We start from the raw sequence: 23609 nt of genomic DNA on the forward strand, positions 1-23609 counted from the left end.
TCCATTTCAAATAGATTATGAAGTTTTTGTCCTTTTTTGAGTTTAGTTGAAAAAGTGGACAAATATATCTATACACCATGATTTCTGACTTGTGTGTTCTGAAATCTGAACCCATATACGAATTGCTTCTCACTCAGCAAAATACCACACTGACTTGTGTGTTCTGAACCAAGACTCACATATTTGTTGTATTGACATTTTCTGAACCAAGACTCACATATTTATTGTATTGATATATTTGCTGTCCTGTTGTATTCCTTCCCATACATCAACTACAGTGGACATCGTGTATTGAGTTTTTGTAAAAGTAAGTTGTATGTTTCCAGTAGCTAAAAGTTGGTGCATTTGACAATCCAATCTTCGAAACTTCCACTCTGGAGTTATGTTGAAGCAGAGATCACTGTATCAACTCTTAGGCTCTACTCTCTTTAGCTTTCACTTAGTTGGTACATTGCAATTACAATTTGGTACATTACAATAGCTAAAAGTAGCTAAAAGTTGGTACATTCCAGTAGCTAAAAGTTGGTACATTACAATTTTTCTCATGCTTTTAAATAAAATCTTCACATCTTTTATTGTTGCTAATGTGAATATGATTTGGTAACATATTCCATGTGGAAATCAACTTCAATATGGGATTACCGAATACCGTACCGAACCGAATTTTAATTTACCGATTACCGAATTACCAAATCGAAGTTTGAAAGTTCGGTATTTGGTATATACTTTGAATTACCGATTACCGAATTATCGAACTCAAACTTTGAAAATACCGAACCGAATACCGAATGCTCAGCCCTATCCATCTCTACTATCAACTGAGGGACAATTTCTTACTCTATGACCCATCTTACTACAACCATAACAAGCATAGGAACCCGCCAAGAAATCACCACGATGGTTCTTCACACACTTCTTGCATGCGGGAATAGTCTAACCACTCTCTTGAGGCTTAGGGGTAGGCACCCTATCCCTGTTGAACTTTTGAGTTGGAGTAATAGAAGAATTTTGTCCGAAGAACTTTGAGCAAAATTGTGAATGGCCACCATTACCAGACTTCGAATGTGAGTAGTCACCAACATCGATCCTTGCCCTCTTGGACTCTCTAGCTCTATCCTTTAGCTTTTCCTCATCAATCTACTCGGCGTATGTCATCAACCCCAATATGTCCATCCCTTTGATAAACATGGAGGTTTTATACTTTTTGACCACCAAATCCAAAACACCCAATACAAACTTTCTCATACAAGCTCTAGAGTCAGCAATAATGAACAGAGCATATTTTGACAATTGAGTGAACTTTAAGGCATACTCTCTTACACTCATGTTACCTTGTTTCAACTTGATGTACTCTTGGACTTTGGCCTCTCGTAGTTCAAGAGAGAAGAAGTATGTTAAGAAAGGCACACTTGAACTCATCCCAATCTAAGGGACCCATATCCTAGCTCTTTCTTCTTTCCATTGATCAAATCAAAATTAGTCCACACCCTTCAATTGATATGCGGTTAAGTATTCCTTCTCCGCCATACTTTCTCCCATGATTTCAATGATCTTGTCAATACCTTCTATGAACTCTTATGGATCCTAATCCACCTTTGAACTACAGAACTCTAGAGGGTTCATCCTTGTAAAATATAAAACCCTAGTAGATGTCGTACCCACATTTGGTTTTATGGGAGCAACCATCTCATGATTGGCTTGTGCCACCATAGCTTGGGCAAGCACTTGGAAAGACGCTCAAAATTCAGCATGAGAGACTTGCTCGGCTAGCGGATCATTAGTAGCTTGTGGAGCTTGTTTCTCCTCATCAATATTTATTCTTACAGGGGCTTTTCATAGTGATATGATTTTGTAATCACAAAGAACAAGAGTTTGAAGGAAAACTTAGAGAGTTCAACTCTATCGTACGAAATAAGGAAAAATGTAAAGTTTCCTAAACACCTCATAGCCTCCTATTCATAGATGTGGTGCGTTTCACACTCATGAATAAGACTCTACTTGACACGGCATGTCAAATACCCTTGGACTTTGATACCAAGTCTGTCACGGCCAAGCTAGGCCCTAGGCATGACAAAACGATTAGAATTCCAAGGGACTCCAACCAAGACTCTTAAAATACATAGCATAACATATAAAATATGAAATCAAGAGTAAACATAAATGCAGAAAATAGTCTTAACATAGAAATCTCGAAATAAAGAGAATTCAAACATAATAGTCAACATGAATGAAACATACTTCTATAGTCTGAAATTGCCTCTACTAAACTTATAGCGAAAAGCCCTAGCTCACCAAAATAAAGAGGTACATAAGTATGAACATAAAGGGAATACATAAAGGGTTCACCCTCGAATCATGAGTACTCACCAAAATAGATAACTCTAAGTAGAATTCCGATCTAGCCACGGGGATGGGTAGGAGCATCATAACCTATATTATAAAATAATATAGGCAAAAGTATGTGTTAGTACATGGAATGTACTAATTATATGAAAAATATATGCAACGTAAAAAAGGACACGATGAACATGAGAATGAGATGTATGACCAAAATATCTTGAAAAGCAAGAAGTCATAAAGTCATGTTATAAGGTCAATGCATCATAAAACATCATTTAAGAATTTGTAAGAAAACACAGTCATTTTATGAGATATGTACCGTAACCGACAATAAAACTATGTGACCTATAACATGGAGTCTAGTGTAACTTCTACACAGTAAAAGGAGAGGCTACTTTCCAAGGTAGAGTCTGTATCATTATTATCATGAGCTATTTGTGGATCTACTAGCTAAGTCATTTAATACAACCTAGTTTAGGACTAGAGGTTTATACTAGAAGCTTTCTCCCTAAGATTCTACCTCAAGCCCTCTCGGTGCTCAGTCAAATCCCAACAGAATAGATAAAATCATTAACATATCATTATGAAAGGCAATAACCAATCAACATTAATAAAAATATCATAAGAGTAACTCCTTAAATCGTGATTTCATAACATCATTCATAAGAAACTTACCTTTCCAAGCATCTAAATCATGATTTCATTCATATTGTAAGAAAACCTTTCACAATTTATTGATACATACTTGAAAACAAACTTGAAACAACAATTTATAGCTTTGGTAAATCATTCGTAAATTCTTCATAAAGTTCATGATCATAATTCATAGTACATAGTTAAAAATCATAATCATAATGCACGGTTTCATGTGAAACCAATTGAAAATTATGTATTAAAGTGAATTTATGCATTATATAGTAGAATAACATTAATTGCAATCAATTTGAAAGATCCGTGAAGAATTGAGAGGAAACCCTCATTGAATTGGATGAGAATAACTTTGGAGAATTTAGATCTTTTGGGACCCAATGGATGAAAGGAATTCATTGGTGAATTCCCAAATATCTGTATATCAAGGCCCTAAGATCAATGGAGATTGAAGATCTTAAACTTGGAAATCCTGGCCTTGAACTTGAGAAGAAACCTTGTAAAGAATTCTAGAGAGAGGATGTTTGAGTTGGGAGAGTGTTGAGAGAATGAGGGGAATTTGGAGGGTTTTGATAGTTATAGGTGTTGGGAAAAATAAACTAAAACAAACTTGCTTCAATATTAAAGAGTGGGGAAAAAGTCTGGATTACCCTTAGAAATAATAGTCCGGACCCTCTTTCACGGAAGACTCTACGGATCGTGTAACCCTTCATGGTCCGTGAAGGGGCTCATAGACCAGAGGGGTAATTGTCTCCTGAAGGGTCAACTTCCACAGACCCTGATACGGGTCGTGTAACCTCCCATGGGTTGTGCAGGGTCTTGTGAGGGAAGACTATTCCTGAGTTCTAGGGGTCGAGTTTCACGGAGACTCTTATGGGTCGTAAGGATCACCACGGGTCGTATAATGACTCGTGGAAGGTCCTTGGGTCTTTTGAGGTTTTGGTGCTATGGGTCGGTCTATGGTCCGTTGAAGCTTCCACGACCCATAGATTACCCTGTGGAACCTCCCATTCTCCTTTGAATTTCCTGTTCACTTCCACAAGTGGCCTTCATGGACTGTGGAGCTTGATACGGTCCATGAAGGACCTTGTAATACTTAAAAAGCTATAATTTTTGCACCAGTTTTGGTTTTTCTTCGTTTTTCCTTTTTTTTGACCTTCCAACTTTTGGGATCTTACATCTGGACCGACAAGGTCATAACTAAATAATTTGAAAAACATAAGGTGAACTAGGACATAATACAACTAAACTGAACAACGGAAAGTCGATAAGGCCATAAAACCAAACTGAACTAAATTGTATATACACGTCCACAAAAGCCTCTAAAGAGTAAAAAACATAGTACACATGAAAGTGCCCCAACCTACCCATACTAAAAATCAAAACTCAATAATGTCACACTAGAACATGGCTCCTGAAAAAAAAGAGCATACCAACTCTCAGCTGAAGTCGAACTCCTACTACAACTGATGACCAGAGCCTCTGCCTGCACTACAGCAAGAATGCAGTGTCCCCAGGCAAAGAGAGGCAAAGGGACGTCAATACGAATAACATGTACCAGTATGTAAGGATGAAAGCTGTAAACATAAGTATATCAAAGATACTAAAAGGTAGGGATAGAAACAACATATGTCTTTGGGAGCTAAAATCTGATAACAACCTAACCTTTCTATATGAATACAACCAAGTAAGAACATATACAAATCATACTGTACTAATGGTAAATTATATAATAATCCAGTCATAATGATGACCCTACTTAGCCGAGAGGCCATCTCAGTGGTGTAACAACGGAATAAACATCTGCCCACCAAACATGCCCACTGTGGTGGTGTAACAATGGAATAAACATCTGCCCACCAGACATGCATGTTGTGGTGGTGTAGTGAACTATAGTTCCACCTATTATTGTATCTGCCTATCGACATTACCCCATCGGTAGTATAATATAAAGTCATAACCATTATCATCTACTGAGTTGATGGGCTCATATCGAATATATCGAATAAACAAAGTGCATGCGTAGGCTGATTCCAAGACTTCAGCCTCAATAGGCCTCTTCAAGACTTGTGAACTGCAACTATGTACATGTAAAATATAAAGCTTTCAGATAGCATATAAGTACGTCTACTCAATATTTAAACAACCTTAAGAAGGTTTTGATGTCACAAGAAATCTAGTAGGCTTATGAATGATGTCCTAAGGACATTTCTGTTGTCTTAGCGTATGGCTTGAACAAGAGCACGTATATTTCTATTTCTATATAATCCCATAACATTTAGGGCCTGTATATATATCCTACCCATAAGGTGCTTCATTTACCCGTGTCAAAAATTATATAATTGGACTTCCATTATTAACTTATCATGTCGATGATCATAAATAGTTCTTAATTCATAAGTCTCACTCACATGGAAACATGGAACTCAAATACACAACTACTTTTTAATGAAAACACATGGGACCATCTCACAGTGCCCATGATAAGGGGTTTGTAAACTCGATTTACAACTACGACAACAATTGTATATATATCATTTTCGAAACGCATTCATATATCTTAAACATTTAACCAACTATAGACCATCATCATGTCTTTCCAACCTTTTAATAGAACCATACTATATCTCAATATGAGTTTTTAATATAGGAATACTAGTCCTATCAATGACGTAGATTCATGCTTGAAAATGAAGGAAAGGGGCATTTTTACATACCTTGATTTGAGTCCTTTAGCATACTACAACGGTTGAACTATCTCTTGCTACTTCAACATAAAAGAACATCCAATGAAAATTCAACAATAACAGTTACACAACACATCCAAGTCGTGTCGTTAGTTCAACAAACACATGGTGGGCGTAAACTCAAGAGACATTCAAATCCATCGGTGTTCATAATATTCAATACCTCATATTACTAACAACAATACACTATATTTAAATGACTTCTACACATTAACCATCAAATACCAGAGCACTCCACACACTCCTTCCTTACCAAATACATCAATTAATATGGGTGAAACTTTGATTCACGATTTTCTATCATCATTCCGTGAGTACTACCAGTAGAATATAGCTAGAACATGAAGAACATCACATACATGAAAGTTAGAGAACATGGCTTTATTGAAGAAAATACAGTCCCTTAAGCTTATATTAACCAAGGGGAAAGATTGTCTCTTCAATCCAAAGAGAGACTTGAGTGAACTCTAGATGTGGTTAAAGAACAACACTTGATTCTTGGTTGCTTTCTCAACTAGGGCTTTTGGAGAGGAGAGGGCTTGAAGAACCAGCAAGAACAAATTGTAGAATGTCGTAGGATCAATCTTTAATAAATTCAAAACATAAGATTCTGATTTATAAACATTAGACCGACTTAACATGGGTAAGTCACGTGGCTATCGCGGCCAATTTTGGTCTCTGAGCAGTTCGTAGTAAAACACGCATATCTTTTGTCTCCAAATTTGTATTGATGAACAATTTTATTCTTGGAAACTAAACTCAAATATCTTTAATTTGATATATAATAGACCTTCTAACTCTTTATACACCGGGAGATGTGCCCTCCCAAGTTAGACTATATATGAGATCATATGAAATAATATGTCATAAAGTTACCATCAATTTGTACTATTGTTACAACACTTCCTTGGGCCTCTAACTTTGGTATAACACTTATTGTGAAGTACTAAAAGTAATACTCAATATGATCATCCATTTAAAATCTTATTCTCCTGACAACTCATCAACCAACTACGTCAGGCGTAAAATACAATTTTTGGCGCGTCTGTCTTTAGCTTAGTGAATTAGTCACCTTAAAATACATAGGATGTTACAATACCTTATCGATTAAAATTAACCCTCCCAAAATATAACAACTTCTCAAAATCAATATTATCTCAAAAGCTCGTAAATCATAGCTATCTCGAAAACTCATAAATCATGATGATAAATCATGATCATATAAATCACATCATGATTTATATTATCGTGAAATAAAATCATGGTTCCTTTAATCATGTCATATTATCGTGAAATTCATATTTATTTATTATGGTTTGTATATCATAAATGATAAAGCTCCATCTTTGAAGAAAAAATAAGATGTTCATACCTGTCGTAGAAAATCATCAGAAATCATGTTCATGGCTTCATAAGAGTCATATCGTAAGTAAACTTCTTAAAAGGAATCATCAATTTCAATTTTCAAAGAGAATCATACTTTTCATATTTTTCTTTTATAATTTCATGGTGAAAATCATATAAATTATGGAAGAGGAACAACGTAGAGAATAAATAATATCGTAGGTAATTTTTGAAGTCCATAAGGAATCAATAAGAATAATACATAAGATTTTCATCATAAGCCCTAACTCATTTAGGGAGGAAAACTAGTAGACGTGAAGAACATAGCGTGGGGAAGAACAATGATGTCCCCGTGTAGAGGATAGACTTACATACCTTAGTGGCTCAAAATATCTAAGAAAATATGATCCAAGAAGTAGAAGAACCACACAAACTTTCTTGAACCTTGGAGATGAATTTTCTTGAAAATCTCGATTTTGATGGTAGATTCTTACTTAGAATACATAATGATATGTTAGAAACACTTAGATCGTGAAAGTATGCTTATATTGATGTGGAAGATAGTATAATTTACTATGATAGATGGTGGATCTTCCTCAAAATCAAGTCTTGAACCATAGGAGTGAATTCTTAAGACTTTTTCTTGAAAATGTATAAATTCCATGAGTAGGAGATTTTAATTTGTGTTAAGATAAATAAATCATCAATATTTTCTGGCCAATTCTTATCTTGGATGATTAATGAACTTTGGAGAGTTGGGTCCTTGAGAGCTTCTCTTTCTATGGAAAATATTTGGACTTGGGGGTGAACCACGATCTTGGAATACTTTTATAGTGTTTTCCATGTGCCCGATCATGCAACTGACACTCTGATCATGCAACAATGGCAGTAACACTGCCTTCCTTGTGCACGCGTGCTACCGATCACGCAAATTGCATAGTCTTCAATGAAATGGGTGTAACTTCTTCCATGAATATCATATAGACAAAAAAATTATTGTGTTGGAAACTAGACGTAAATATCTTTTACTTGATAGGTTATGGTCCACGTAACTATTTCTATTCTAGGAAGTATACCTGTTTGAAGTTGACTCTTATATGAATTTATACAAAAAACTTCATTGGTTAGGAAGCTTTCAACTCAACTTTGTGTTGAAGTTCCCTTATGACCTTAATTCATATCCAACACACTTCCTACACTTAATACTTGACCTTTACACCCAGGTACAATCAAATCCACCAGGCCTGAATCTAACTGCATACATAGAACGGTTCATATCTTAGCCCAAAAGTTTGAGGTGTTACAAAGACGACTTGAATCAAAATCAAAATAGGAAAAAAAATGTAAAAGTAGAAGAAGTTGTATGTTTCTTGTAAATATTGATCTAAAATATTACTTAAACAAAATCAATTGCAAAACACAAATATCAACGATTCGAATACTAAACAAAAAACATCTTTGAAATTAACCTTCCCATCCCTCCTTAAATTAATCTTGACGAAGTGAATGAACTCAAATGTATAAATACTCGATCGTACAATGTCCCTGAAATCTTTTCATTCCGATACAAATGTAACTCTTTCTCCCTAGACTCGAGTACCACCATACTAGGGCAACAAGACCTATCTTGACAGCAATCAGGATCAATTTCTCTATCTTATGCCCCATATTAGAGCAAGACATGTTTTCGAAAGTAGATTCACTTGTTCTTATAACATGTATTAGGGTGTTTGTGCGACTCGTTTAGATCATGGCTAGCACAAAAGCAAGATAATGACTTTTACAGCATCAGTAATCAGTATCGGTGAATGGGATAATCTTTTATTTGATTTTGATTGTATATATTACGATGCCTTCGTATGAAGAAGAATTGTAAAGCTTCATAACTACTTTTTGGTTATGAAAATCAAAAGGAATGATGACCTTAGGTCGTAGACAAGTCACTTTCATTTTCAACAATCTAATGGTAGGCCTTTGAAGAGTAGGCTACTAATCTAGCATTTTATCTATTTACCAAATCATCTACTTTATACTTGATCTTGTAAATTCTCTTGCAGCCAATTTTCAACAATCTAATGGTAGGCCTTTGAAGAGTAGGCTACTAATCTAGCATTTTATCTATTTACCAAATCATCTACTTTATACTTGATCTTGTAAATTCTCTTGCAGCCAATGGCTTCTTTCCCGAAAATGAGTTGTCATGCAGTCTTGGCCTAACAACCATCACTTTCCTAAAATTTAGCTTAAAGGACTTCTCGGAGAGAATATTTTCATAACCCGACTTTCATTCATCATAAAATGTGACATACAAAAACCTAATGCATTCACATGTTCTACTTACATCCAAATTTCCAACCGGATCTTGCATATTATTAATAGTGAGCAACTCTTGAATTACTAATAACTAAAAACAAGAGACCAGATAAACAAAAAAGTACTATAAGAATAAAGAACGATGTCAAAGTTCCAAATAAATTTTATAAATTGGTATGATGCGCTAAAACACAACTGATTTATCAGACGGTGATTTGCTGCGAAATACCTTTGGAGGATTAAACTCAACTAGAAAGTTTGAGCTAAAAACAACCATCAAAACTTGAATAAAACCACTTTGAGAAATCAAGAGAGTCTTGACCTCATAGAAAATTACAAGAACACTCATTGAAAGGTGTAAAAATGATTATCGTTTACCTCTAAAGAGCTTACACGATAGTGATTGTCCTTGTAAAGGGACAGTAATTATCGAGGAAGCAGATCATTGTCCTTTCTACAACTAATAACAAAAAAAAAAGAATATAGGATCAAAGGAAAAAAAGAGTTGAACAATGTTTGCGGAAAAATAATATATGCACCCTAACTGTCACTGGCTTCACCATCTCTTCACAGCATCTAAATGACGTTGCAACAACGGAAAGAAAGAAGTATCACATGTCTGATTTACATGCTTCATTCCATAGCATTTGCTCACACCATCATAGCAGAAAGAACTATAAGCTCGTAAGAGGCTCACAACATATAAAGCAGTTAGCAGGACCTTCTGCACAGAAATCAATAGGTTTGCACACTTGCATCATAGGAAGTAATCGGGTGTTCTTCGGGTTACATCTGGCTCCCCTCTCCTGGGAGCTGGTTCAAACTGCAAAAGAAATATTTTTAGACAACATGAACAAGTTGCAATTTTTTAAAAAGAACACACATTAATACAGTACACTAATTAGCAACATTACTTTTCTGACCCTTGACAAAAGAAATTTGTACCAGGATGGGGAAAGAAGGACCAACAAAAAAGAAAAGAAAAGTGCAGAGACCTGAATGAATGTACGGTCCCTGGCGTCATCCACTTCCAAGATGGAAGCCATATTACCACAGCGGTAGCAATAATTAGGTGCACTAAAGATGGTAACCACCTTTTGATCCTGCAATAAGAGCATCACTCATGAACTTTCTCTTGGATCAAACTTGCAAATAAAGAAAGAAGCATTATAAGGATTGATTACATGGGCCCAATTGAATCCCTCCATAACCAGCTGGTGTGCTCTAGCAATCAGATTCAAGTTGTTGGTGTGGTTAAATTGCTCAGAAATATCCTGTTGTAATTCAATTAACAAGATAGTGAAGCTTCATTTGCTGACAGGAACAAATACAAACTATTCATATACATCAAAAGAGAATGAAGGTACAAGCAATATGCAAGTTACCTGGCCAAATGTATATCCAGCACCCCTTGGTGAGATACCCCAACCACAACGATCATCAGGATCAGACCATAGAAGATCACACATGGCACCCTCATGTGGAACTTCTTGGACCCGGTCGAAATTGCGTATATTATCAAGAGTTTCAATAGTCGGAGACAAACCACCATGGAGGCAAAATATCTCTGACTCAACCTTCAAAATGTCCCAAAAGAACCCATTAAGACTCAAATTGTGTGCCAAAGGCAACAGTCGAAAATATTAACAAATCAGAAGATGACTTTAAGCATATTTTCCAGTTTTCTGAAATCATCCAGGAAGGCAACATCCGGTAATCCACACCGGCTTTGAAAAGAATCACCAAGGTCTGAGGCTTGCTTCCTAATATACCCAATATCTTTTTTGTATCAAGGTTGCACAAAGAGTAGCTCTGGTATCATATTAACAATCCAACCCACAGTAATACTGTTTGTTTGAACTTAGGCAATACGCTTAAAACAGGTCACTAGGGTCTAACACTTGTATCCTTATACACACAATATATACAGACATGTATGTATATCTACTACCAATATATAAGTGGCAATAAGAACACACCTCATGGTCAACATGTGTGCTTATTGGAATTGCCATTGAATTAGAGGGTGTTTATGTCAATTAAAGGCTTTCCATATTATAGCTTCATGCATTGATGATGTTGAAGGGGAGCCTTGGAGTAACTGGTAAAGTTGCTGCCATGTGACCAGGAGGTCACGGGTTCAAACCTTGGAAACAGCTTCTGGCAGAAATGCAAGGCAAGGCTGCGTACAATAGACCCTTGTGGTCAGGCCCTTCCCCGGACCCCGCGCATAGCGGGAGCTTTAGTGCACCGGGCTGCCCTTTTTATGCATTGATGATGTTGTACTAAATGTTACAATTTGTGTGTCTTTTCCTTATGGACAAAAAAGGACTACATCTATAGTTTATCTTCTTTGTTTTTACGTGGGCAAACCTCCATTCATTTCAGATTTATTGGCTACATGCAAATCCAATAATTATACTCTTCTTCCTATAAATTCTTTTGAAATATGTGGGGATTGTAAGAAAATAGTTATTATTTATTTCAAAATGTATTTGGGAAGCCATATAAATGATGTATTGGAAAAGCTTCAATTGCTTGAAAAGGATAGCAAAAGAGAGAAAGTGTTGGCATTCAAAAGGCACTTTTGTGAACAAGTTCATTGGTGCCTTTTTACTTGAAAAGGATAGCAAAGGAGAGAAAGTGTTGGCATTCGAAAGGCACTTTTGTGGACAAGTTCTTCTTTTGCTTCAGCTAAGCATTGAAGAGAAACAAAAAGCTAAAAACTAGCAAAAGTACTACTTGCTCTCTTTCTTCCTCCTCCCGTCCTTTCCTTTCTTTTCATCAAGTTTTATTGCTTTTATTATTTCTTTTAATAACTTGCTAGTGCTGATTAAATTTTGTTGATTTATGTATCCTATAATTAAATAGAGAAGGCTTGTTTAATTCTAGGAAACAATTCACTCTGCTAAAATAGTTTCTTAGATTGTTGGGGAACAATGAAAAATCACAATAACAATATAATTATTTATTTAACAAAATAGTAGTACTGAAAATTAGATAGATATTACTACAATAACATTTTAGGTATTCACAAATAATACTTGAGTCGTGATGGGCATTATCCTAAAAAACTATTTCAACAAAGTGAAATGTTTCCCCTGGATTAAACAAGTCTTCTCTAATAAATTAGAGGACACAGGAATCGACAAATTTAATTAACACCGGCAAATTATTAAAAGAGATAATACAAGAACAACAAAAAAAAAAACCTTGATGAAAAGAAAGGAAAGGACGAGAGGAGGAAGAAAGAGAGCAAGTAGTACTTTGCTAGTTCTTTGTTTCTCTTCCGTGATTTGCTGAAGCAAAAGGGAATATTTATAGGGAAAAGACACCAATGCAAGTAAGACAAGTGTCGAGACACTTGTCCTCAAAACTGTCTTTCAAATGCGAACACTTCCTTTCCTTTGTTATCCTTTTCAAGTAATTGAAGCTTCTCCAATGCACATATGGCTTCCCAAATATATTTTAAAGTAAATTCTTTTGAAATAAATAATAACTATTTGCCTATAATCCCCACATAGTTCAAAAATATTTTTAGGAAGAAGAGTATTAACTTGTTGGATTTGCATGGACAAAATGCAATAGGTTTTGTGGCTTTTGAACTATGAACCAAACTTAGATTGATAAAATTTAACTTACAAAATTACTGATGAAATATATTATTTCTATGAACCAATAGTTCTTATTATAAGCCAGAGACTTTATCAATCACATTTTGACCTTTGTAATTTTGTTGTTCAACGCGATTTTGCGCCAATACACCATGTGCGTGCCTGATTATTCATGAAAGCTCTAGATATTAGGCCAAAATCTCGTAGAAGCGGCCTCACTCTACTTCTCATATAGGTGAATTCATCAAAGTGTATACTGCTTTAGAAACAATATCCTTAAGGACTATGAACTCATTAAGAGTTAATATCTTATCCCTCATATTTACTAGCATTTCAAGCACTCTCTATTAGTGCACAATGTAAATATTGACTTGCTATTACCCATATGAACCTACTTCATGGGATCTCCAATCACATAGGTTGGGTTACCATCTTTAATGGCAATCATACTGGCCTTAACCCCATCTCTTTTGAGATTTAAAGAATTAATTCTCTTCCCACTGGTTTAGTCAGTGAATCGGCCGAATACAATTCTGAATTCACATAAACAATGGAAATTATGCCATCTCTCAACAGTTGTTTTATGACATCATGTGTCAATTTCGTGTGTCAGCTCTTACAATTATAAGATTTATTCTTCGCAATAGCAATTGCGGCTTGACAATCACAATGTACGGACACAAGAGGCAACACATTCTTTATTAAAGGTATATTTGTTAAGACATTTCTTAGCCTCCTTAGACAGCTAACTCCAAAGCTATAAACTCAGACTCCATAGTCGATCTAGCAATGATCGTCTATTTAGTTGATTTTCATGATATTACACCACCACCTAAGGTGAACACATATCTACTAGTGGATTTTGCCTCATCTGAATCAGAGATCCAATTTGCATCATAATACCCTTGTAATGTAGAAGGAGACACTATACAGGATACCATAATTCATAGTTCCTCTCAAATATTTCATCAGTGTAATTAATGCAGACCAATGCTCTTTATTAGGATAATAAGTATATCTACTCAATCTACACACAATATGAGCTATATCAGGCCTAGTAAAATTCATTAAATGCAATAGACTCCCAACAATTTGAGGATATATGTACTGAGCAATTGGGACCTCTATTCTTTTTCAATTGAGAGTTAGCATCGTAAGGAGTGGTGACATGTGTCACCTCAAAAAAATCACACTTTTCAAGAAGTTTTTCCACGTAATGTTCTTGTCACAACATTATACCATCTTCACTTCTTATAACTTTAACCCTTAATATCATATTTACTTCACCCAGATCTTTCATATCAAAATTAGTAAACAAAAATAATTTGGTACTTTTCACAATATTTGAACTTGTACCAAATATAAGCATGTCATCAACATATAAGCAAATTCTCACATAATCACTGTCTACCATTTTAGTATAAACACATTTATCCACTTCGTCTCTTGGTCAAACTTGTCTAATTTTTCATGTTGCTGTTTAGGAGCTTGTTTGAGGCCATAATGAGATTTAATTAATTTAAAAACTCTTTTTTCTTGTCCAGGAATAATACATCCCTCAGGTTGAAAAATAACTATAGTTGATAATGAGAATACATTAGGAACTAAGTAGTAAATTATCTCTTAAATTTTTAAATTGGACAAATAAAAGTGGATATCATACCCTCAAGTATAAGACAATTTTATTTAATTTGAATGTAAATAAATAATGATATTGTAAATTTTGGTGGAGCCCAGGTGGTGATGATAGCATGAGCATCAAAGTTGCTAGCCTGCTACGTGCGTACATATGTAGCCAATAAAGTCTAAAATGAATGGAGGTGGGTCTACGTAAAAAGAGAGATAAACTACAGATATAGTCTTTTTTGTCCACAAGGAAAAAGGCACAAAAATTGTAACATATAGTACAATATCATCAAAGTATGAAGCTATAAAATGGAAATCTTTAATTGGCATAAACACCTAATTCAACGACAATCCCAATAAGCACACATGTTGACTACAGTGTTATTAAAAGCGAGCGCTTCATCACTTAAAGCGAGAAGCGAAGCTACAGGGCTGCGCTTTACTGCCTTGAAGCGAGGTGATATTGAAGAAGCGAGCGCTTGTGTCCAAGAAGCGAGAAGCGCAAAGCACTTCTCTCGCTTACTAGGTTTTTTTTAAAATTTCTGTAAAAATACTTACTTCAGTTTTTCCAAATATTTTCCCTTCTTTGTTGACTGTTGCGACAGCACAACTGCTGCTAAGGCTAGTTCCTCTTCTCCTCTTCTCTTCTCCTTCTCTTTCTGTTTCTCTGCTGCGTATGTTTCTCTTCTCTCTTCTTCCTCCTCTTCTTTTCAATTTTCTATTTGTAATGCTATAAGTAGCGTTACTTTATTCTTTTTTTTCTTGATTTTAGGTTTTCAATTACTGTGTATGCCTGTTTGTAATGCTACTGTCATGCTCTATCTTTTTCTTTGTTTTGTTTTGCTGCTCTAGTCCGTCTCTTTTTTTTTCCTTTCGTTTTTTTGTTGTTCTGTGACTGAGTTATTGTTCTGTTTTTTATTATAGTAAGTTATATATTCTTATTTGATGGCACAAAAACGGGACTCTCAGCTTGGGCGTATGGAACTCCAATGATTGCTCCCTTTGTGATTTTTTTATGCATTTGCTTTATATGTTATGACTTATGAGGATTATTGACTATCTAGTTACTGTTTAATCTAAGAATTGAAAGATTGGTTTAATATGTTACCTCTATTGAGTTCATGACTATTTATCTATGCATATTTAATATTTTTTATTTTTATACTAAATAGCACTTTATTTGAGAAAAGTGTGTGCTTCGCTTCACGCTTCTGTGAAGCGAGCCTTTGTCGCTTTTTTCCGCTTTTCGCTTCTCAAAACACTGGTTGACTATGAGGTGTGTGCTTATTGCATATATATATATAAGCATAGAATTTTAAGTTAAGTGCAAGGTCAAATACAACAAAAACCTCCTTTCCCCCCTTAACCCCAACAGCAGATAGACAGGATCATAATCTCAATGTCTCTCCCTCCCTCGCTCCATCTCTCTATGTTATAGCCGCTTCCCGTTTGACAACATTATGGACAAACAAGATTTCATTATGAACTTGTAAAATAGCAACATGAATTTTTACATACACCAACCATAATCCTAACAGGATTACTGCTATAAATTATGACCAGAAAAATTATCCAAATTGTATCACAGAAAAAAGGTTATCCGGATGCACATATTTTATTCTAAATCCAATGAAATCAAGTTTGCAAAAAAAGCAACTTGATAAAGCTTCTAAGTGAAAATGAGTGATTTAGTTTGCCAGCTCTTCAAATCACTTTTTCACAATGATAGAAAACACTTCAAACCTCATCAAGTTCCAACTTCGATTCTGGGTTCTGCAAATGTGTTCCAGACAAGTCCACTTAACGCAATTTATTGGATATTCAATATATTACCTTAGCATAAAGAGCTCTCGTAATTCAGAATATCAATACATTTTGGGTCTATTTTCAAACATAAAGAATCAGCACAATAAGCAAAAAAGGAAGAACATATCATATCATCAAAAGGAAAGGACTTCAATAACATCAGCAATACGCATATTTAAGGGGAAAAATAAGAGACAAAGAAACATGTGTTACGAATCAAAATCAATCGAAAAAGGAAGGAAGAAACTAATTGCCTAACATGTAAGTAATCCACTAAAGAAAGTTAAAAAGATATCATACTAACCAAAGCAGTCAGAGGAAAGTAGTCAAACAGATCTGTGAAAGTCTTCCACACATTGGCATTAGTATATCTGTAAAATGCAAATACAGAAAATCACCAAACATTAATTGCTAAAAACTTAGCAATAAGATGAGTTAGAAGAGCATCCAATTTGCACGTTCGGTGATATTTTAAGATGAATTAGATGAGCTATTAATGGAAAATTATAAAGAAGTCAAAAGCGTTCTAACCTTTTCCTTTTGGAATAAATTAAATTCTAAGTTGCAAGTTTCAATAGTTGCTCTGCTTTTTTACTTGCATGATAATTGATAAATACTAAGGTTTTAGGCTTGGGAGCCCTATTTTAAAAATTATATAAATTCATGAGCATCAACATGTGCTACACCATTGACTTCTAACACTGCTTTCATGAACGATGGTACATCACACAGCTTGTGCCACTAATGTCAATAGGACCCGAAAACTTGTGAAATTAACTTTTTAGGTTCTGTTCTAGTATAATAACTCCTAAAATAGAATGATTCCTCTCTCCAAGAACTCTAATTAGTAAAACAAATATTGCTCCATATTATGATGTCCATTGAACATACCTTCATCTAGCTGACCCACTTCTGCACATTAACAATTACTTTAAGTGCATACCCCAATAACTCCAATGATAATATTTTGTCATTCTCAATTTCTATACTGTCCAACTGGATCAGCTTTACTGGTAAAGAGGGAATACTGTTCCGAGTTACAAACTTAATCCATCACTATCATATAGTATTTGAGACATAGACTTTTACTTTCTACACTCATATCGACTCTCTATGTTCAGATGATAAGTTACATCATACATCATATGCATAAAGGAAATAGGGTACTAACCCTTAAAACAACTCTAGAGACTACAACTTTAAAGAAGTTCAAATGAAAACAACGTTGAATATATCTTGAGAATGTGTATCTCCGGAACCTAGCTACACACATTGTGGAAAACTAACATATAAACAGCATACCTTAACTGTGAAATACCAAATCAAGGAATTTGTTTAATCCAGGTATCCAAACCCACCTCTCCCCTCTTCCCCAAGGCCAAAAAAGAGAAAAGGATGACATAATGTAACCTACAAGAACTAAAAATTAGGAGGCTTACTTTCGTAGGCATTCATCATAAAACCCATAAACCTGAGTAATCTGCATGAGACAGAGCCACAATCAGTATTCACCATCCGAATCTAAGCAAGATTAAAATTCATACTGGACCAAATGAATAAATACTTTTAACTAAATGAATGAAGGGATCCATTTCATGTGGTTTATGTTAAAATTAGAGAGACACGGAGAACTTTAATTCTGGAATGAAGTATACCTGGCGACTCTCATGATTTCCCCTTAGGATTGTAATTCGTTGGGGATAGCGAACTTTGAGAGCCACCAAGAGCTGGAAACGTGAAAACCAAATGAGTCTATAGTCAAAATGAGACCATCACTAGCAACAGCTACACAACAGTAAGCCCATCTCATTAGTGAAAAGATCTTCCAGTACAATAGTGAAAAACTCTTTCTTATGAATGTAACATATAAAACTTATGGTTTCAGACTTTCAGATTTCATACATTCCAGCATACCAAATTGCAAATTCAACAATGTCCCATAAGATCGAATAAGCCATAGCAGCCAATGACAATTTTCATAAGTGAACTTTTCTTAAGGTTTCAATTTTTCGTAAGTGACTATCATAGAAATGAAAAGCTTTGGACACTTCAGATAGCGAAGCGCAGAAGATATTTCTCCAAGTCTAAGAGATCACATGCAAAAGGGTACTGTCCTGAAAAGGTGTACTGTAACATGAGAATAACAGAAAGAGAGGCATTCGGAAGATGAGAAAGGTTTCAAGTATTACATGATTTTGTCAAAATAAACTGATATATCATTACTGCAGCAACTTGTTTTTAGAGATAGAGGAGTTAAAATCTCACCGAAACTGTTTCGACCGAATAGTATCCACGATCCACATAATCTCCCATGAATAGATAATTAGTGTCAGGACACTGCCAATAAAACAAAATTAGGATATGTAAGAAGATCAAATCTGATGACAATCACTTTCATGGAAATGTAAGAACTACTTGTTTTCAAGTAACATAGGAAAAAAATTAATAATTCAATTATCACATTAATTGTGACAATAGGCCACATTATTACCCATAGAAACATGCACTATGTAGCTGATGTCCTTAACAATATAGAAGTCCTCGGAGCTCGCTAATATAGTGACTAAACATACCATAGACCATTTCTGAAGAATTATTCATATCATGCACCATTTCTGAAGACTTCTTCTGTCCTTTTTTCTTTCCATTGCATATTGGTTTTGGTTTGCTCCATCGCAATAAAAAGAAGCTAACGGCTTAGATCTAAATTGTACTGTGTTCACATTCAGATTATTAACGCAGCAACAAAACTAGATTTCATCACTTGGATAACATTATATGCAGCATTGCATATAGCTTCTAAAAGCATATTAAACAAATTATTCTCCTTTCAGAAGAAGAGAGGAAGTCCTTCACAACCAGACGAGTAAGCAAATGACTAATATATTCTGAAAATGTTAATTGCCACCACGTATGCCTGTGACAAAAGACAATTACACAATTCTTCTTGCCCTGACATGTTCCCTAGTTTCACCATCCAGCAAGAACAAATCCGTAAAGGAGAAAGCAAGGCATAAAAAGGTGTGATACCTTCCCACCAATTCGAAAAAGCTCAGCAAGATCATGGAACTGCCCATGAATATCACCGCATATCGTCACAGGGCTTTTCACAGGCTGCAAAAAGGAAGTGGAAAACAAATCAGTCCTCCAACAATCAATCTACCCACGAAGTTGGAAATATTCACACGCAACATGTTCAAAGTGAATAGCGATGCAAAAGCTCTGAAAGTAACTAAACAGTACTCCAATTATTTAACATATTCGTTCATAAAATAACAAATTTACTTCACATACTCTCTCTATGAGTTGATAAAAATAATGAAAGATTCAGTACAGGCTATCAAACGCTGAATCAGTTTTGAGTGTTGCACTACCTTCTCATAGTAGATGTTCTAAATTGAGTCCTCATGGGGATGTCCCAGTGGTTGTGGCATGGAAGAACAACCTAAAATCCCAGGTTTGAATCCCGGCTACGACTATTGGTGTGAGCCTATCTGCAAGAGAGCAGTGGCAACCAATGTGTGTGGGTTGAACAGGTTGCTCGCTAAATCAGTCGAGGTACATGTTCGCCAGCTCTGACATTATAGATATACAAAAGAAAGGGATGTCCTTAATTTACTACCCAAACATTAATAGTAAAAAAAAAAACCTAGTTCCAGAAGCATCTTACATTCATAACTCTTTGTGGGAAAAAGAAAGTCATTAGATTGATATTGATAGAGAACTGTCTATTATAAGGATTTGACTTGTGAAAAAGTAAAGATATTAGTGGGAAAGATGCCACATCAAATTGAAATAATATAATATTGGCCCGGTTTGGAGGGAAAAGAATTGCCACTTCGGTCAGCTTTTTCACAATAGACTAGAGAGAAACGACGCGTCAAGTACAAAATATGTTGAAATCTTGATCACACTTATTGGCAGTATAGTTTCAAGGCCTGAAAGGTCTTTAAAAGGATAAAGCATGGTAGGCCACCTACTTTTGATCAAGGAACCTATCTAGAATCAAACTAGTTAAACTATTTTCAAACTACACCTCATAGTAGAGAGACACAAAAGACAAACAATCATATTTTAAGAAAATGGAGAAATCCATACCACATCACTGGCATCCAAGCAGGAGAGGATCACCCCATAATTGTCACAATTCTGATTTCGTTGAAAACTGATTTACAAACTTTTCACATGTAAAGGAGAAACACTGTTTCAACTGAAGCAAACATTTGAATTTTCTTTTGTGATAACCGAGATATACCTGAGGGTTAGTGGTGCATGGTTCAAAACTTGGTGAATAATGTGACTGTCCCTATACTCTTCTCCACTTAAATACTAGGCTTTTGTCTGCGGTAAGATATGAACCCATGGCGTGCCCCCTAAACCCCAAAATCACATGGTGTGCTCTTACCACTAGACAAAGTCTGGGGTAACTGAAGTAAATAGTTTATTTTCTTAATAAGTTTAAAACAGATCATAATGGAGTATTTTCGTACAAATGAAGTCGTGACCAGGTTCAACCTCTACCTGCCCTTCCAAAATGGAAAGAAACAAATAATATCTTAAACAGAAAAGAAGAGGCGAGAAAACATAACCAACCATAAAGGTATCGTACCTGCACATTACTCTCTTGCACTAGAATCTCCTTTGCTTTCTCGCACAGTCCTCTTACCTACACAGCAAGCACCTTTATCAGCCAATTCTTTTATCACTAATACAAGAGGAGGAATAAAAACGTGCACCATAATAAAAGAGCCACATGAAGCAAGCCATTAAATAAAAGCCTAACATAAGCTCAGATGCATAAGCTCAGAATAAAACAATTTCAGTACAACACCCAAATTATCGATAAATAGGGACCTGTACTTTCTTTCTTATAAGCTCAATGCCCAGCTCTTTCCCTGTATACAAGCTTCTGCAATAATATATGCCACAATCTTGCATTCTCAAAACGGTAGCTTCAACTAGCTACCTTCTGGCATACTGAAATTCATGTGAATGATCGTGACAGCTCTTCAAATCCTATTTCACTGGAAAAAAGTGATTCCATTCTGTTTTTGCTTTCTTTTCTCAGAGGAGGGGGAAATCTATCTAAAACTCTGCAATAAGCCACTACCATTCCTTTCATGGATTCCGTAGCTAACAACTATTATTAGGGAATTAGCAGATTCAATTACAAGCTCATGGAGCAAGAGAGATGGCAACACCATAAAAAGACCAGATTATCCAGTACAGATTAGTAAAAGATTGGTTATACAATCGGAAGTGAATAAATTCAAGAAATCCACTCCTAAGAGCTCGAGAGCACTAGGAAGTCAGCTAGTGACCAAGGAGCAAAAAAGGGTCGAAAATAAATATGATATCACATTCTATTTGATTGAAGTCACAGATCCAATCAACAATTCTATATGACAGCACTATTTCCATCTCTTATGACCCCCACCATAATCCGAATTCCCAGAGTAGCCATAAAACTACAAGCTCATGAAGGAAGACAGGAATCCATTGATTATATTAAGGGTCATAAACAAATTCAAGCTCTTTTTCTTTTAAAGTGGTTACCCCCACTCCCCCTCAGGAGTCACCAGTAGCCCTTTCACTCTTTGCTCCCTTGGTACACAAATCCCAAGGTTGGAAATGGAGGTCTTTTCCACTACCCTGTCCCTCACTTGTAGAAACAAGTTCAAGTTTTCAACTTAAAAAGATTAAGATTACTATATTTCCTTCATTGGATCTTGGAATTTTGAAGAAAAGGAAAGTGAGGACAATTAAAAGTGAAAATGACTGTCTGCCTTACTACAATACATAAGAAAAAGATAATAAACAACACTAAAATGAATTTTTCCATGTTTTTCCTACATCCAAATTGAAAAGAAACTGAATTTTATAAAATCTTGAAATCGAGTATCACAAATATGTGTCCTTTCTGGAGGGCAATTAAAAGTAAAATGACAATAACTGTACAGCATTGTCTGCCTCAGTACAATTCATAGGAAAATGATACTTAAGAACACTAAAATGAACTTTTACATGTTTTCAAGAAACTGAAAATATTTCAAAGTCTTGAAATTAAATTACACATATATGTTTCCCTTCTTCTAACCATCTAAATTATGAAAAATACATGGATCTGATTCGCAGAAACTTGAAATAACACCAAATTGAAGAAGAAAACCCATAAATTTTTCGACCAGAAACTCATCAATCTGAAATTGAATCAAGAAAAGGGCACGAAATCTAAGGGAAACCATACATCCAGATCCGAAAAAAATAAAATTGTACCTCCTGCTCGGACAAGGGTTTGCACTGCATAAGAAGATCAATTTGTTCATCAAGATTTCTATGAGCTGTGCTCGATGGCTCCGAATCCATGGTGATCTTTCTTCTTTAACTGCTTGCGGGTCCAGAGGTAACTCCAAGAAACCAACAACAGAGAGGAGGAAACTTTCTTCAACCACAGCAGAAACCCTAGATTTTGTTCACAGCGAAAAAGGGAGACGAAATCAAATGGAGGTTTAATTTGCTTTGATTTTCTCTCAGCTCCGCACTGACAGAGAGAAAGAGAGAGGAAGAAAGAGAAGTGAGTGCGAGTGGTGGTGATGAATCCAAAGGAGGAAAGGGCGAAATAAGTAAAACCACTTGTTGCCTTTGTCTTGTTTTCGAAACTTCTTCTACTTTGTTTTCTTTTTATTTAGCCTAGTGTTACCCGCCACTTGATCTTGAACAAGGTAGAAGAATCTAGAGTCTTGGAGAGGTTAGTGGAAGACTCTAGATCCTTATACAAGCTTGTAGAGAACTTTTAAAAGACTTGGAATTCTAGAGAGGGATTTCTTTGTAAATATGGAGGGACTTGTATAACAATTTTTATTTACACTTGAGCCCCTTAGGAATAGTATAAATAGAGGGGACATTCATTTGTAGAAAACCATCAAGCAATCAAGCATTCTTCCAAAGCAATATAAAAGTTTTCTTCATAAAAGCTCTCTTGTCTTTCTTGCAATCTAGCATTCCCTTAGCGATCTAGTCTTAAAGGCTTACTTGAGCTTACAAAATCATGAAAGATTCGTGAGTAAGTTGTCAAGTGCCGCACGGAAGTCTAAGTCCGTGACAACGTGGTATTAGAGCAAGGTTCTACTAAGGGATATGTCAAGTGAGGGAGACATTAACGCCACTACCA

General features: G+C 35.4%; 1 protein-coding gene across 1 annotated transcript; it reads right to left on the reverse strand.

The window, feature by feature from the left end:
- Nucleotides 1–9709: 9709 nt before the first annotated feature.
- Nucleotides 9710–23076, reverse strand: LOC129887490 (serine/threonine-protein phosphatase PP2A catalytic subunit). The gene is made up of 11 exons (XM_055962606.1): nucleotides 22715–23076; nucleotides 21048–21104; nucleotides 19469–19552; nucleotides 18704–18775; nucleotides 18094–18165; nucleotides 17878–17918; nucleotides 16743–16809; nucleotides 10778–10969; nucleotides 10577–10666; nucleotides 10388–10495; nucleotides 9710–10215 (listed from the first exon to the last, which is right to left on the reverse strand). Exons 1-11 carry the CDS (start codon nucleotides 22802–22804, stop codon nucleotides 10150–10152), a joined length of 939 nt encoding a protein of 312 aa, XP_055818581.1. The 5' UTR covers nucleotides 22805–23076; the 3' UTR covers nucleotides 9710–10149.
- Nucleotides 23077–23609: the final 533 nt, after the last annotated feature.

This window comes from Solanum dulcamara, chromosome 4 (genome assembly GCF_947179165.1).
Source record: "Solanum dulcamara chromosome 4, daSolDulc1.2, whole genome shotgun sequence".
Taxonomy (NCBI): domain Eukaryota; kingdom Viridiplantae; phylum Streptophyta; class Magnoliopsida; order Solanales; family Solanaceae; genus Solanum; species Solanum dulcamara.